Here is a 14,185-nt window from a genome sequence, read left to right as displayed (position 1 = left end):
CCAGGGGGGTGTAAACTTTTGAACAGGATGATCTGTGTAAATTATTATTATTTTGTTTAAAGATCTTATTTTTTCATTTAGTACTGCCCTTCAGAAGGTAAATAAGATATTTATATGTTTCTCAGAAGACAAAAAAATAACAATTTACACCGATCATCCTGTTCAATAGTTTACACCCCCTGGTTCTTAATGTACCGTGTTGCCTTCTTGAGAATCAGTGAACGTTTGTACCTTCTGTAATAGTCGTGTACGAGTCCCTCAGTCGTCCTCAGTGTGTAAAGATGGATATTAAATCATATAGTCGCTGTTGTAAAGGGCTCAAACATGCATTTTCATGCACACCCATTTACCCAGTGGTGACATTACTGAGTGCAATGGTGGCGCTCTCGTCTGCCGGGTCGTCACAACGTGACGCCCAAAAACACACACAGTCTTCATTATAAGGGATGGACAATTCCATTAAACTAACCTCATAATCATTATCACTGGTTTCTGTGCACTCAGTAGAAGCGTCGTAACAACAAGTCTGAAAAAGAAAGTCCGAAGTCTTAATGAACTTCATTACTGACAAAATGTGATATACATAACTGTTTTTTTCTTTAAGAGAGAGTTTTTGTTTTTAATCATGGAATCCCAAACTTAATCCTGGCTGACTGGATAATTGTATGCATGAGTAGGTGTACAGGTGTTCTTATTAAAGTGTCCGGTATACTATATACAAAACTTCAGCATAGTACACCATCATCAGCTAGGAGATTCTGAGGCTGAGATGAAGATAAATACCTAACCTCACCTGCTCACATGCTTGTTTTTGTCCCTGCGACTGCTTCTGCGTCTCTCTCTGTCCACTGTCCCCTAAAACAACATATAATAATGAAGAACAGGCAGGAATGAACAATTTCAAACATTAATGCTTTAAGAATCTCCCCATCCTTACCTGATCCTCGCTGCAGGACGATGACGATCTGCGTTTCTTTCGTTCTTTCTTATGCTCCTTTGTTCTGGTCTTTTTTCTGGGAATCGCTGCTGCCTGTGAGGATATACAATGATGTGAATTCGACCGGGACATGACTGAATCTCAGATGTTTCCTTACTAGCTGTAGAAGTATAAAGTATAGTACAATCGTACCATACTATAGTATACTTGTAGATATATTACGCAATATATATATATATATATATACACACACACCGATCAGCCATAACATTAAAACCAGTGACAGGTGAAGTGAATAACATTGATTGCTGTTTTTTTTCTGTATTGGCATAACGTCCTCTGAATGAATGAATAAACCTGAATGGACTACATGTTTATCAGCTTTCTATCATTATAAGGTTTGATCTGGGTTAAGAATGAATGAAAGATAGATTAGACTAATACTAAGGTCACTAGTTTGCTTCCTTACTAACCTCTTACTCCTTACTAACTCATTTTAACTGTGTTGCTAACTTGGTGCCTTCATTTTTTTTTTTTGCCATTATGTCTAACTAACATTAATTCTTCAAACAGAGCTCATAATTTCACCAAACCTTTAAACTTTAAGCTCTTGTTGTGTCACTGGGATATTAAACTGAGAGAAAATGTCACTTGCCGGAGTTTGACAGACTGGACCGAGTATCTCGCTGCTTCAAATTCAGACGTGTTGTTATTTTTATTCCACTCGTATTCAGGATTAGGATGTAACCCGAACATCCAATCGGAGCGCAGAAATGGGTCGGTGTTAACCAATCACAGCGCTGGAGGCGGGATTCATCGAAATATGGGTAGAGATGTAAATAACCGCTCTCGTATTCAAGATTGTGATTGGGTAACTCTGATGTCACGTGTGAAGCATGGAGGATTTAGATTGGCTAGTTTTGCTCTGATGGTGAAACACACAGGATTGTGATTGGATGCATTATTTATTTATTTATTTAGCGAGCAGGTTGTTATCGGTTGAGTTCACAGAGTGGCGCAGGGATGATGTTGTTTGTACCGGAATGCGGAAGTTAGCATCACACTGGTTCCCTCGACAAAAACCTAATAGGATTTTGGATTATCGCAAAAAAATAAGCTCTGTGATCAACAAAAGTGAACAATACTAACACGTTTTGTCCATCAAGATAATTTTCACAAATGAACACAACTTTTATGAAGTTGGAAGCCTAAATAAAATCTCCAGAAATACAATGCTAACAGTATGCTATAAACGAACTACACCACGGTCGCGCGACTTCAACGTCACCATCACCAAGCTTCCGACAACTTTTCCAAACTTGATTTAAAAACATTTTCCATAATGCAGATTTACTCTGGGGATGAATCTTCATCCACATGTTTATTTTTTTTGGAATTGTGCACAACAAACCTGAACCAGTTTATCTGCAAAGTTTTTCCTGTTCGGCGTGATGACATTTAATGTCCCCGACAACGTCTGTAGTCCCATTTAGCAACCGCCTTTTCCAAATACACGTAAAAGCTTTTTTAAAAAAATCACGAGTAGGGTATTACTGGTGTATTTTATGTGGTAGAATAAAACGTGAAAATATGTTGAGCTTGTGTTCACCACAGACCTTATTTCAGGCTTTTAACAAAAATCCCATTTAAAAAAACCATTGACTTCGCGACGATGGAACCGGAAGTACTAAAATGCTAACTCGTTTCCGGGTTTTGGCTTTACAAAATGACGTCATCCCTCCGCTACTCTACACAAACAGGAATTCACAATTTAAATTTATTTTATTATATTTATTTATTTATTATCTTAATTAATGAAGATGAAACATTTTCAAACAACATTGTAAAACATCCTCACAACAAAGAGTGTAAAGTCCACGAACCAGGCACCATAGCACCAAGAAAGAAGAGGAAGAAGACCTTTTTCCTTCCCTTAACCATAGGGGTCTTCTAAATAATAATAATAATAATAATAATAATAATAATAATAATAATAATTCATGAAACAAGGATTTAACTTTTTCTGTTGCAGTTTTTTCTTTTTCATTATTTTGAGTGATTCTAAGTAAATAAATAATTCTTTTTTGAAAGATGTAAACCAGGACTTCATATATTTCGACTTGTGTACCAAAACTTTCCCAAAAGCAATAAATGCTTAACAAGTAGTTCAGCTTTTTTGTCTTCATTTAACATACCAAATACAATATGATTTTGTCTTATTTATTTGATATGTTTTGTGTCTAGACGTTTAGATACGGTTTGTCCTTCAGAAAAGTTTTAACAAACTACACTCAGAGAATAGATGGTCAGATGTTTCTATATGCTCGTCACAAAAGATGCAGCTGTTACTGTCGAAATTAAACATCTTTTTTAACTAATCATTTGTAAGATGCACATTATTTAAGACTTTAAAATGATTTTTTAAAACATTTGCGGGAACAGGAAAGCCAGTGTAGTCTGTCTGACACTTCCTACATTCAATTTCATGAAATAAATCCAAAATTAAGTTTCTTTTACTTGATACAGGATGCAAAACTTCACCAAACATACTTCTTTAATGACCTGTTTGAGACGATGTTTCCAGAATTTCACATCCATATATGACAAGTGTAATGTTAAGGCAGTTGTAGAATTGAACATTTTTCACCATTATTAAAAGTACTTGTGGAATGGCTTTAACTATACTGGGCAGCATTGTTTAATACCTCTACTGATTTCAAAAGATGTGAGGATCCTTGTAATAAAGAAATGCAACCATTTGTATTATAATATAGTTTCATATCTAGCATAATCTAGCATACGTGCTGTAACCATAAACTGATGCTCTGTTGTATCAGGAGCTTCATGAAAGTCAAGAAAGAGAACAAAGCCATCGTCTACAACCTCACCACTATCATCAGGAAGATCTTGTACTAAACGGATATTATTATGTATTGATCTTTGTCTCATAATGCCAGATTGTGTCTCACTGATTACCTGTGTCAGACCTTTTTCTTTAGATGAGAAGCATAGATATGAGTCTACATTTTATAGTCTGTGTTTAACAGAGTTATAGGGTGATTTTTTTCCTGGCTTAAAAAGTGTGAACAATAAAGTTCTCATAAGGAGCTCCAGAAATATCTGTAAAAGTTGGCAGATTGTATTTCAAGCCCAAGAGATTGATCAATTTATCAAAGGCAGTTAACTGCTTGGTTAAATTCTTTAATGGTAAAATCTGCTCCACATTTATCTCTAAATTGTTTATTTATCTGAGGGATAAAAAGTTTGATTGAATCAAAACATAGTTTTCTCTCCCAGCTTTTCTCATATTAATGTTATCCAGCCTAGATTGTTATAAGAGCAATTTTGATCCTTTATTTACAGCAAGCAGAAAATGTCTTTCATAAAGTCCTCCTCTTCTAACAAATGAGTTTTAAATAATTGCATATTAGTTACAAATCTTTAAAGAAGTTACATTTCAATCAAACTTTTTCCATTTATAAATAAGATTTCACAAAATGGTGAACTGATAAAAAAAAATTTCTTGATACTTCTTCCTGATTGAGCTGAAGTTTTGGAGCATTGAAAACTGAGACCGCAGCGACAAATGGTGGTGTGCAGTAATTATTGCAGCCAGAAATTCGAGGCTGTTGGTTTCATAATTTTAATCCGTTATGATTCTGATAAAATTCTGTGCTTCAAATGTGTTTATTTATGTGAAAATATTAGGGATGTGATTGTGCTACAATAAAACTCTCAAATATCATGCTCCACTGTCATTTTTTATTTATTTTTATCATTGCCAATAGTATGAAAAGGTATAAGCTACAAACAAGCTACAGGAATTTTACAAATATTTCAAGTAAAAGCTTTAATATATCTTCAAATGATGAGAATATTATATTATTTAAGAAGTGTGTGCACAAGCAAAACCAAGAAGAGCGAGAAACTTAATGTAAAGAAAACATTAAAAAAATGTTTAGACCTGGTGAGATGCCTGGAAGACTTAGAATATGACATGAACACAAAATAAAAAAGTGTAGACATGACTGTGCAGTCAACAAGATCCTTATGGATCATTAAAAGGTGAAAATGAAATCATGTTAATGTCTGTGCAGAGGTTTGCACGTCCTCCTTGTGTGTGTGTGTGTGCAGTTTCCTCCCACTGTCCAAAAACATGCAGGTTTACTATGTTAGATTGCCCCCAGCTGTGAAAGTGTGTGAATGGTGCTCTGAGATGGACTGGCGTCCCATCTGAACTCTCCCACCTTGTGCCCAGTGTTGCTGGGATAGAGTCCGAATCCATGACAACACTGACCAGGATAAAACAGTTACTGAAGAGGAATTAATAAATAAATTAATTAACCCTATAGCTACACCATGCTGTATATAAGCCAAAGTCCATATGTTTTCTTCTCTTCTTCTCTTTATGGAAAAGAGGATGCTATGTTCCAGGCAAAGTGAGATTTGCTCTGTGCTAAAACACTGACTGCTAAGGGTGTCAGATGTAATCTATGCCATGCAACCACAGGATTGGTTCATGTCAGCGGTTCATGTCAGTGGTTTATGCGCGATGTCTATTTCCAGCACTTGGTCTCACAGTGGAACAAGCTGCACAATTCATCAGCATGAGGCTGGTTCACTGCCACTCTGACAAGTGGCAGACATTATTAAGGACTGACAGCAGGTGTAACAGCAATTCCCCTCCTCACATGTGCTACAGTCCTTTAAGGCCCCTCTTTATAAGATTATACAGGATGCTAAATTACAATCATGTCACTTTATGACTTTGTTGCAAGGTCATACACACGCCTCTGAAAAATATTAGCAGTTTATAAAACCACAGCTGCGTTCATAACCAGCATTCTCATGGTACTTCAGAGCCACTGTGAGACACTCAGCATGTCAGAGGTACCATAAGATTGTGGCCAGGGCAGTGGGGACTGATGGCAAAATGGCTACTTCCTCTTTCTCAAAGTTAATGAAAGTTGTGCAATGCACAGAGAATACTGTGTGATACTCCACACTCAACAAGCACACTATCATGCACCCTTTAACATGCTACAGGTACTGTTTTCACAACAATTTCACCACAACTAGTTTAGAAACACACATTCAGTCCATAGAGACTTTCCCACGACAGTCACAAACAAGAACTTCTACGGCAGTCGTCTTATGCAAAACAGGGTGATGACAAAAGTTTTCTAGAACATATAAGTGGTGTCTCAGTGGTTAAAGTCTCTGGATTGCTGATCAGAAGGTCAGGAGTTCAAGCCCCAGCACTGCCAAGCTACCATTGTTGGACTCTTGGGCGAGGCCCTTAACCCTCAAACTGCTCAGTTGTATAAATGAGATAAATGTAAGTTGCTCTGGATAAGGGCGTCTGCCAAATGCCACAAATGTAAATTAAAAAAACAAATGACACAAAATAAATTATAATAAATGACACAAACATTAAAAATATAATTTGCAGGATTATCCATCAGCACACAAATATGATTAAATTTGCTATTAATGGTCAAATAATAATAAAAAAAAAGCCACAGTAAAATAAACAAAGCCAATACTATGAATCCTGTGCTTACTATGGTGTGTATTTAATATACTGTATGTATTCAGTATTATTCTAGATATTTACTGTGGATTAGTTTGTTAGAATGCTGGCATATTCAGTTTTGTGTCCAGCGTTGATCTGGACCCGTGCTGCTCCGGCTGTGTTCACGTGGGTTACAGTAGAGTAAGTAACATCAGGTTCAGTCTGTGGAAAGACAGATAAACAAATTATGTGGCTTTTACTGTGGACTCCAGGAGGCAAGTAAAATTCGGTAAAGACAACACTAAACTCTAATAGAAGATATTTTCCTATAACTCACTGTTCAGTGAAAGCATGTGTGGTTCATGTGTGTTACATGCAGTGTATCACAAATACAACTAAATCTGCAATAACTGTTATTGTAGAAGTCATGCAGAATTGACGGGAGATTAAATTAGGAATACAGTAGGACTCAAAGACTTTAAAGATGACTCTAACCACATGTACACTAACCTGATCCTTCTGCTTTCTCTTACAGTCCGGACGTCCTTCAGTGATCACGTTCTCTCCACATCTTCCTCCTAAAGAGAAAAGACCTCAGAAATCACACCTCTAGTGGAAACTACACAATTTCATTTTCCTTATCCAGAGACACTTACAGAAGTGCTGCTGCTTCTACAGGTTTCAGTTCATCAATCTCAGAATCTGTTTTGTGTGTGTGTGTGTGTTTGTGTTGTACCTTTGCGTCTCCAACAAATAAATGCCACTACTCCAGGTATCACCAACAGGAAAACTGCCAGAATGCCGAAAACTGTGTAATAAAACACACCAAAATGAATAAATGTAATAATACAGATGTGTATTTTCATTGCTGATGAAAAGTTTTGGCACCTAGAGGGAGGCTGCTGTGTGTTTGCTGTTTATCTTGTTCCAGTGCTGTTGAGGATGATGCAGGTGAAGAGTTTGTTGTTTTACTCTGAGGTGGTTCTAATGAAGGTGTTGTGTCTGTTTTCCTCGAGTGTGTTGAAGTTTCTCTTCTTCCTACAGAAAAGACAAAACTTATTAAAAATAACTGTTTGGATTAATGACTTTAGGATTTCAGTTAAACTTAAAATCTGTTTTCATCGTCTAAACTGGAAGAAAAAATAGTGGGTTAAATTCAGGTAACACATGATACAATTCACATGGCGTGTGTGTGTGTGTGTGTGTGTGTGTGCCTGCCTCTGTGTATCCAACAAAGAGAATGTAAAACAGTATGTACTAACAAATAAATGTAATAATACAGATGTGTTTTTTCATTGCTGATGAAAAGTTTTGGCACCTAGAGGGAGGCTGCTGTGTGTTTGCTGTTTATCTTGTTCCAGTGTTGTTGAGGATGATGCAGGTGGAGAGTTTGTTGTTTTACTCTGAGGCGGTTCTGATGGAGGTGTTGTGTCTGTTTTCCTCGAGTGTGTTGAAGTTTCTCTTCTTCCTACTGAAAAGACAAAACTTATTAAAACTAATGACTGTTTTTATCACTGTTAGTAATATGGCACATGACACTGGAGTAAAGCATGCTCACAGTCATTAATGAAAACATGTACCTTTAACAGATAATCTGACATCTCTGTTATCGTCCTGTACAGAACATCTGTAGAGTCCATGGTCCTCTTCAGTCAGGTCTGATATGAGTAGAGAGAGGTTTCCTGGAGCGTTGTTACTGACCAGTTTGACTCTGTTTCTGTGACGTCCAGTCTGTTCAGGGTAAATTTCCTGAAAGTGATTGATTCTATTAAACTGCCATTTTACAGACTTTGGTTTGTCCTGTAGGTCAGTGCAGACGCAGGGCAGAACTACAGACTCTCCTGTGAACCCAGTCACACCCTCTACCACTGTCTTCTTCACCAGCTCACAGCCTGTAAACATAACATTTACAGTCAATAATAGAAGTACTGCAATTATTAATATTCCCTGCTTGTAAATCACAACATTTTCTGCTGCAGACCAGAAGAGATTTTTAAAGGATGAGACAATCACCTGTTTAAATTCTCTATATGAATCCAATATCAGGACTCTGATACTGGGGCTTAGGCTAAATCAATCAAATTAAATCAAAATAATTAAAATATTTCTGAGAATATCAGGCCATTGCCATTTCAATGGAAACAGCAGCCACGGATGCTTCGGGGCTACAAAAGAAGACTGTAGAAAATGAAATGCACAAAATGTCCTTAAATGGTGCAAAAAGGCAGAAATGCTATAGATGTGGTAAATCCTCTCATGATGCAAATGATTGTTGGTTCAAGGAAAAAGTCTGTAGAAAGTGTCACAGACAAGGCCACGTAGAAAGAGTGTGCGAAACAGACAAAAAGCACAGCCAACAAGGAAAACCTTTCAAATACAAAGGTTTCAAATACAAAACTAAACAAGTGCACAAAGTGTCTGAATGTGAAAACAAATCAGAGAACACAGGCTCTGACGAAGATGATCTGTCATGCCTAGAACTGCATAGCATGACTGAAATAGACAGGAAAATAATATGGATAACAACAAATGTGTCTGGTGTAAAACTGAAAATGGAGCTGGATACAGGCTCAGCTTTGTCTGTGATTTCTGAAGCTGTCTACAACAGACTGTTTTTAAAGCTACCGTTAGAAAAGACCTCAGTCATGTTAAAGACGTACACAGGCGAAAAGGTGTCTCCTAAAGGCAAACTGAAGGTAGATGTCACATATGGTGGCAAAACACAGCAGCTGGAGCTTTATGTGTTGAAAAGTGGAGGGCCCACTCTTTTTGGACGGGGGTGGTTGAGAAAAATCCAGCTTGACTGGCATACCATCAAAGCCCTGAACACATCATCAACAGGCCTTAACAGCACAAACTGTAGCTCTGACCAAAGATTGTCACAGCTCCTGAATGCTAATGCAAAAGTGTTTGAAAAGGGCATTGGTAAACTTAAAGGCATGAAGGTGAAAATTGAATTAAATGAAACAGCGACGGCGAGATTTCATAAAGCACGTCCAGTGCCCTATGCACTACGTCCTAAAGTAGATGCTGAACTTCAAAGCTTGGAGGCATCTGCCATTCTCTCCAAGGTTGACTGGAGTGATTGGGCTACACCCATCGTGCCGATAATCAAGAAAGGTGGAGGTGTTCGCATATGCGGGGACTTCAAAGTGAGTATTAACCCTGTACTGCACACTGTGCAGTACCCCCTACCACGAACTGAAGATATTTTCTCATCTCTGGCAGGAGGGGAGAAGTTTTCAAAGGTTGACTTATCACAGACATATCTCCAAATGGACGTTGAGGAGTCAAGCAGGAAGTTTCTAACCATCAACACTCATAAGGGACTGTACCAGTACAATCGTCTTGTGTTTGGTGTGGCATCGGCTCCAGCCATTTGGCAAAGAGCAATGGATCAGGTTCTTCAAGATATACCGGGAACACAGTGTTATCTTGACGACATAATTGTGACAGGCAAGAATGATGAAGAACATCTCCAAAACCTCAGCAAAGTACTTACCAGGCTAAACATGTATGGTCAACGGGCAAAGAGAGAGAAGTGTGAGTTTTTCAAGAGTGAAATCTCATATTGTGGACATGTCATTGACAAACATGGCTTACACAAATCACAGGAGAAAGCTGAAGCTGTGCTGCAGGCACCTAGACCAGAAAACGTGTCACAACTTAGATCATATTTGGGCCTTGTAAACTATTATCACAAATTTCTCCCAAATCTTGCTACAGTACTGCGCCCACTTAATGCACTGTTACAGACAGACTGGCATGTGAGGCGTCTCCATATGTCATCGGTGCCATTTGTCACACACTATGATCTGAGCATCTGATTGCGTTTGCTTCAAGATCTCTGACGAGTGCAGAACGCAATTATGCACAGATCGATCGAGAGGCCCTTAGTGTAGTATGGCGCATAAAGAAGTTCCATCACAACCTTTATGGCCAAAAGTTCATCTTAGTGACAGACCACCAGCCCCCTGTGTCCATCTTCAACCCCAGGAAGGAAATTCTGGTGATGTCAGCCACATGGTTGGCCAGCTCATGGAAATGTTATGATCCCAGAGTTTTCAGTGAGATGTGAGCAACTGTCTGTACACCAAGGAACTCTGATGTGTGGCTCTCGTGTTACAGTTCCCGCTAAGCTTCGTACTAGAATGTTAGAGAACCTACAGGAGGGTCACCTGGGTACAGTCAAGATGAAAAGCCTCGCTCGTAGCTACGTGTGGTGGCAGGGAATAGATAGACGGATCGAGGATCTCACAAAATCCTGTTCAGGATGTCATAACATTCAAAATGTACCTCCTCAGGCACCCTTACATCCGTGGGAGTGGCTGTCTGCACCATGGCAAAAGGTGCATATTGACTTTGCTGGGCCATACATGACCTCCATGTTTCTAATTGCTGTGGACGCTCATTCAAAGTGGCCCGAGGTCATACCAATGAAATCTACCACCTCAGAAAAGACTTTCTGTTTTGAGGAGTATCTTCTCCAGAAACTGTTGGAAAATTACATTAGACTAAAACAGAAAATATAGAAATTAAAAAGAAAACCCTCTTTTACAATAATTGAAAAAACTTGGTGTCGAGAGGACCCGAGCGAAGTGAGCCTGCAGAGAGATAAGAAAATCCGTGCTTATGTAAAATATACACGCGCACACACACACACAGAAAAAGAGTTTTGAAAACTTCATGTAGTTTAATGTGCATGCAACAATAAACCAGACGACGGCACTGCTGTTCATGAACAGACAACTGAGATCTCGCTTTGACCTTCTAAATCCTAACTTATGGTGAGAAGTGCAGAATAAACAGTTCAGCAAGTTGACAAGTAAAGCAGCAAGGAGTTTTGATGTTGGACAGCAAGTTTTGGCGTGTGATTAGCAAGAGAACAAGTGGACACCTGGGTGGATAGACACAAGAACTGGACCACTGATGTACAAAGTGGAAATTGGAGAGCATACGTGGAGACGATCAAATACTGGATGCTCAGCCAAAGAACAACCCTGAACAGTCTGCATTCAATGAAACAGACAGTGTGTGTCCACCAGACTTATCACCTGATTCTGATCGTGACACTAACAAATGTATGACACCTGCAACAGAAACAGTCTCCCTTGAAAAGAACCCTCATGTTACTCCCCAGACACCGAGGCGCTACCCTGAAAGGAACAGGGCGCCACCCAAAAGACTGGATACAACAATCAGCAGGACAAAGTGTGTTGGACTCAGCACTGATGGTTCTCGCTCTATGATGGAGCAACACAGTGGACTGGTGAAGCAGGTCAGAGACTCGGCCCCACTGCTCACTCACATACATTGCTGCATTCACAGAGAGGCATTGGCTGCTAAGAGAATGCCCACGGATTTAAAGACTGTTTTGGACGATGCTGACAGCAGTTGCTATGGCAGCGCACCTGCAAGCTTTGAAGTCACAGATACAGGACTACTTCCCTGGCATGAGAGAACAGCAGAGCTGGATACAGAATCACTTTGCCAACCACATTAGTAGATATAATGCTAATGAAACCCTTCCAAGTGTTAATAAATGATGTAATCATTAACCAATAACGATATAATCAGTCTATATTTAGGAACACTACAGTGTTACCAAAATAAATCATAGATTAGACTCAAATCCAATCTGATAGCATTACAAATTTCAGGTCAGTCTGATACCCATAATCGGTATTTATTGCTATTTATAACTTGATTTTGACAAAATGACTTCTAGAGTAAAATCCTAAACCCTGGTAAATGGAGTAAACTTTTTTGTTACATGTTTAACTATAATTCATTTGAACACTGATCAAGTCTGTTTTCACTGAATATCAACTTTTATTGTGTATTTAAATAATTTACCTTTAACCTTAAGCCAGACCTCTCTGTGTTCCTTCTCAGTGCTGCACCTGTAGGATCTCTGATCCTCTTCTCTCAGGTCAGATATGAGCAGAGACAGATTAGCAGGAGAAATGTGATTAAACAGCTGAAGTCTGCCACGGTAGTGTTCATCATTTAACACTTCTGTCAGACGTCCTGTTCTGAAGGTCCCCCAGGTGAATTTCTGAGGTTTGGTGTGCAGGTCAGAGCAGGAGCAGGGGAACAGCACTGAACCACCTGTGTGTCCTGTGATTTCTGTCTGTTTTTCACCAGAGAGAGAACAGCCTACAGAAACAAACATACAAAAACTCACAATCTACTGAATACAATATGAAGTACAACATTTCAAAATGAAATTTTAAGAAAAATACTTCAATACATTTAATTCCAAAATCTTGAACCTACTACACGGCAAAATGCAGATCAGGATAGTGAACTGAATTAGTAATGTAAAGTGGGCGGGGTTAACAGACTGAGGTAAATTCGTTGCCGTTAGCTTGGCCGGCTAAGGCATGATGGAGATCACAAAAAAGGTTTCAAACGCTGTGACAACTGTTTTCTTGTTTAAACCTTCAACAAGTTAACAATTTATTCGGGTATTGTTAAACAAGTCCTGTTTAACCAAGCTTTAATACTTAAAAAGAGCCGACGCAATTATTTATACACATTTCTCAATACTATGTTCACTTCTTTAAAACTTTTTTTTTGAAAATGTGAACACAGTACTGATGAATGCATTTAACTAGTGTTTAAAAATAACAGTAAATAAGGCGTAATGCAGGAAGTGAAGATGGTCACTGACAGAGAGACAGCAGAAAAAGGTGTGAAATTCACACGCATCTATTTATAGCTAAGACCAGAATGAAGAAGTGACAGTTACAAGTTACAGGAAAAGAACTTTTCTATTACACTTTATATGAGTTATTATAGATACATTCACTAAGACAGAGATTGTGAGAGATGTAATTCAGTAAATGTGTAAAAACATACACTGTAAGTATTATAGGGATGTAAAATAATCTCACTGTAGATCTGTTGGTCCTATTAATATTATAACAAGTAAGTAAAGTTGTTCTTAATTAAAACTCTAAACGATTAATATTTGATTATTTTACTAATATTCTCTCTCCTTTCTGTAATAGAAATACTGATTCTTCTACACACACACCAGTGAAACATGCGCTCACACACACGCACACACACACATTCACACACACACACACACACACACACACACACACACACTGTCACACTACCGGAGTGTCTCTCTTTTATATACTTTGGTTTTCAGGAAATAACTGCTGTGTCATTTCTCATTTTTGAAAATCTCTTTCATCACTCTTTCCATGACTCAGTTTCATTGTATATGCAGTATTAATATTTATTCATATATTTTTTCATGTGGTGGTTTTATCATATTCATAGTATCATTGTTATCTGTCTTAGGTGCCACTTTCTCAGTTGCTCAAGTGAAGTTTGTTAGATGACCCCTAGGAAGCCTGAGGGACCGAGTCAACACAACAGAAGACTTCAGGAGCCAAACTTGTTCTGAGGTATTACAACGTGACGAAACTTCCGTTTCAATTCAATACAAATGACACATGACACTTTTTATCAACTGGAAAATACTACTACAGCCACTTAGAGAAATAATAATAATAATAATAATAATCATAAAAATAATAATAATCATCATCATCATCTAAACTAGATCATGTGACTTTAGTGAGTATATTAAAAATGGGAAAAGTATGTGAACCTCTAGGATTAGCAGTGTACTCTGAAGGTGAAATTAGAGTCAGGTGTCTTCAATCAATGGGATGACAATCAGGTGTGAGTGAGCATTCAGTTTTATTTAA

The 14,185-nt window shown here is 38.2% G+C and overlaps 1 protein-coding gene and 1 long non-coding RNA gene across 6 annotated transcripts in view; both read right to left on the bottom strand.

Moving 5' to 3' along the window:
• Window positions 1-4,412: 4,412 nt before the first annotated feature.
• Window positions 4,413-7,556, bottom strand: LOC128620146 (uncharacterized). Its single transcript, XR_008388093.1, has 4 exons — window positions 7,341-7,556; window positions 7,189-7,260; window positions 6,963-7,030; window positions 4,413-6,674 (listed from the first exon to the last, which is right to left on the bottom strand). It is a non-coding gene; the product is annotated as an uncharacterized LOC128620146 (long non-coding RNA).
• Window positions 7,557-7,683: 127 nt separating this feature from the next.
• Window positions 7,684-14,185, bottom strand: part of LOC128619825 (junctional adhesion molecule-like) — a 40,617-nt gene continuing 34,115 nt past the window's right edge. For 4 of the 5 annotated variants that reach the window (XM_053644304.1, XM_053644279.1, XM_053644287.1 and 1 more), the window contains 3 exons: window positions 12,309-12,611; window positions 8,033-8,344; window positions 7,684-7,923 (listed from right to left, as the gene is read on the bottom strand). In XM_053644304.1, coding sequence (XP_053500279.1) covers window positions 7,745-7,923; window positions 8,033-8,344; window positions 12,309-12,611 — 794 coding nt within the window. In that variant the 3' untranslated portion in view covers window positions 7,684-7,744. The remainder of the gene's footprint in view (window positions 7,924-8,032; window positions 8,345-12,308; window positions 12,612-14,185) is intronic. The other variant, XM_053644311.1, reaches the window with a different exon arrangement.

Source organism: Ictalurus furcatus, chromosome 2, assembly GCF_023375685.1.
Source record: "Ictalurus furcatus strain D&B chromosome 2, Billie_1.0, whole genome shotgun sequence".
NCBI lineage: Eukaryota > Metazoa > Chordata > Actinopteri > Siluriformes > Ictaluridae > Ictalurus > Ictalurus furcatus.
Note: the sequence above shows the minus strand (reverse complement) of the source record. Positions and strands in the feature narration are given on the sequence as shown.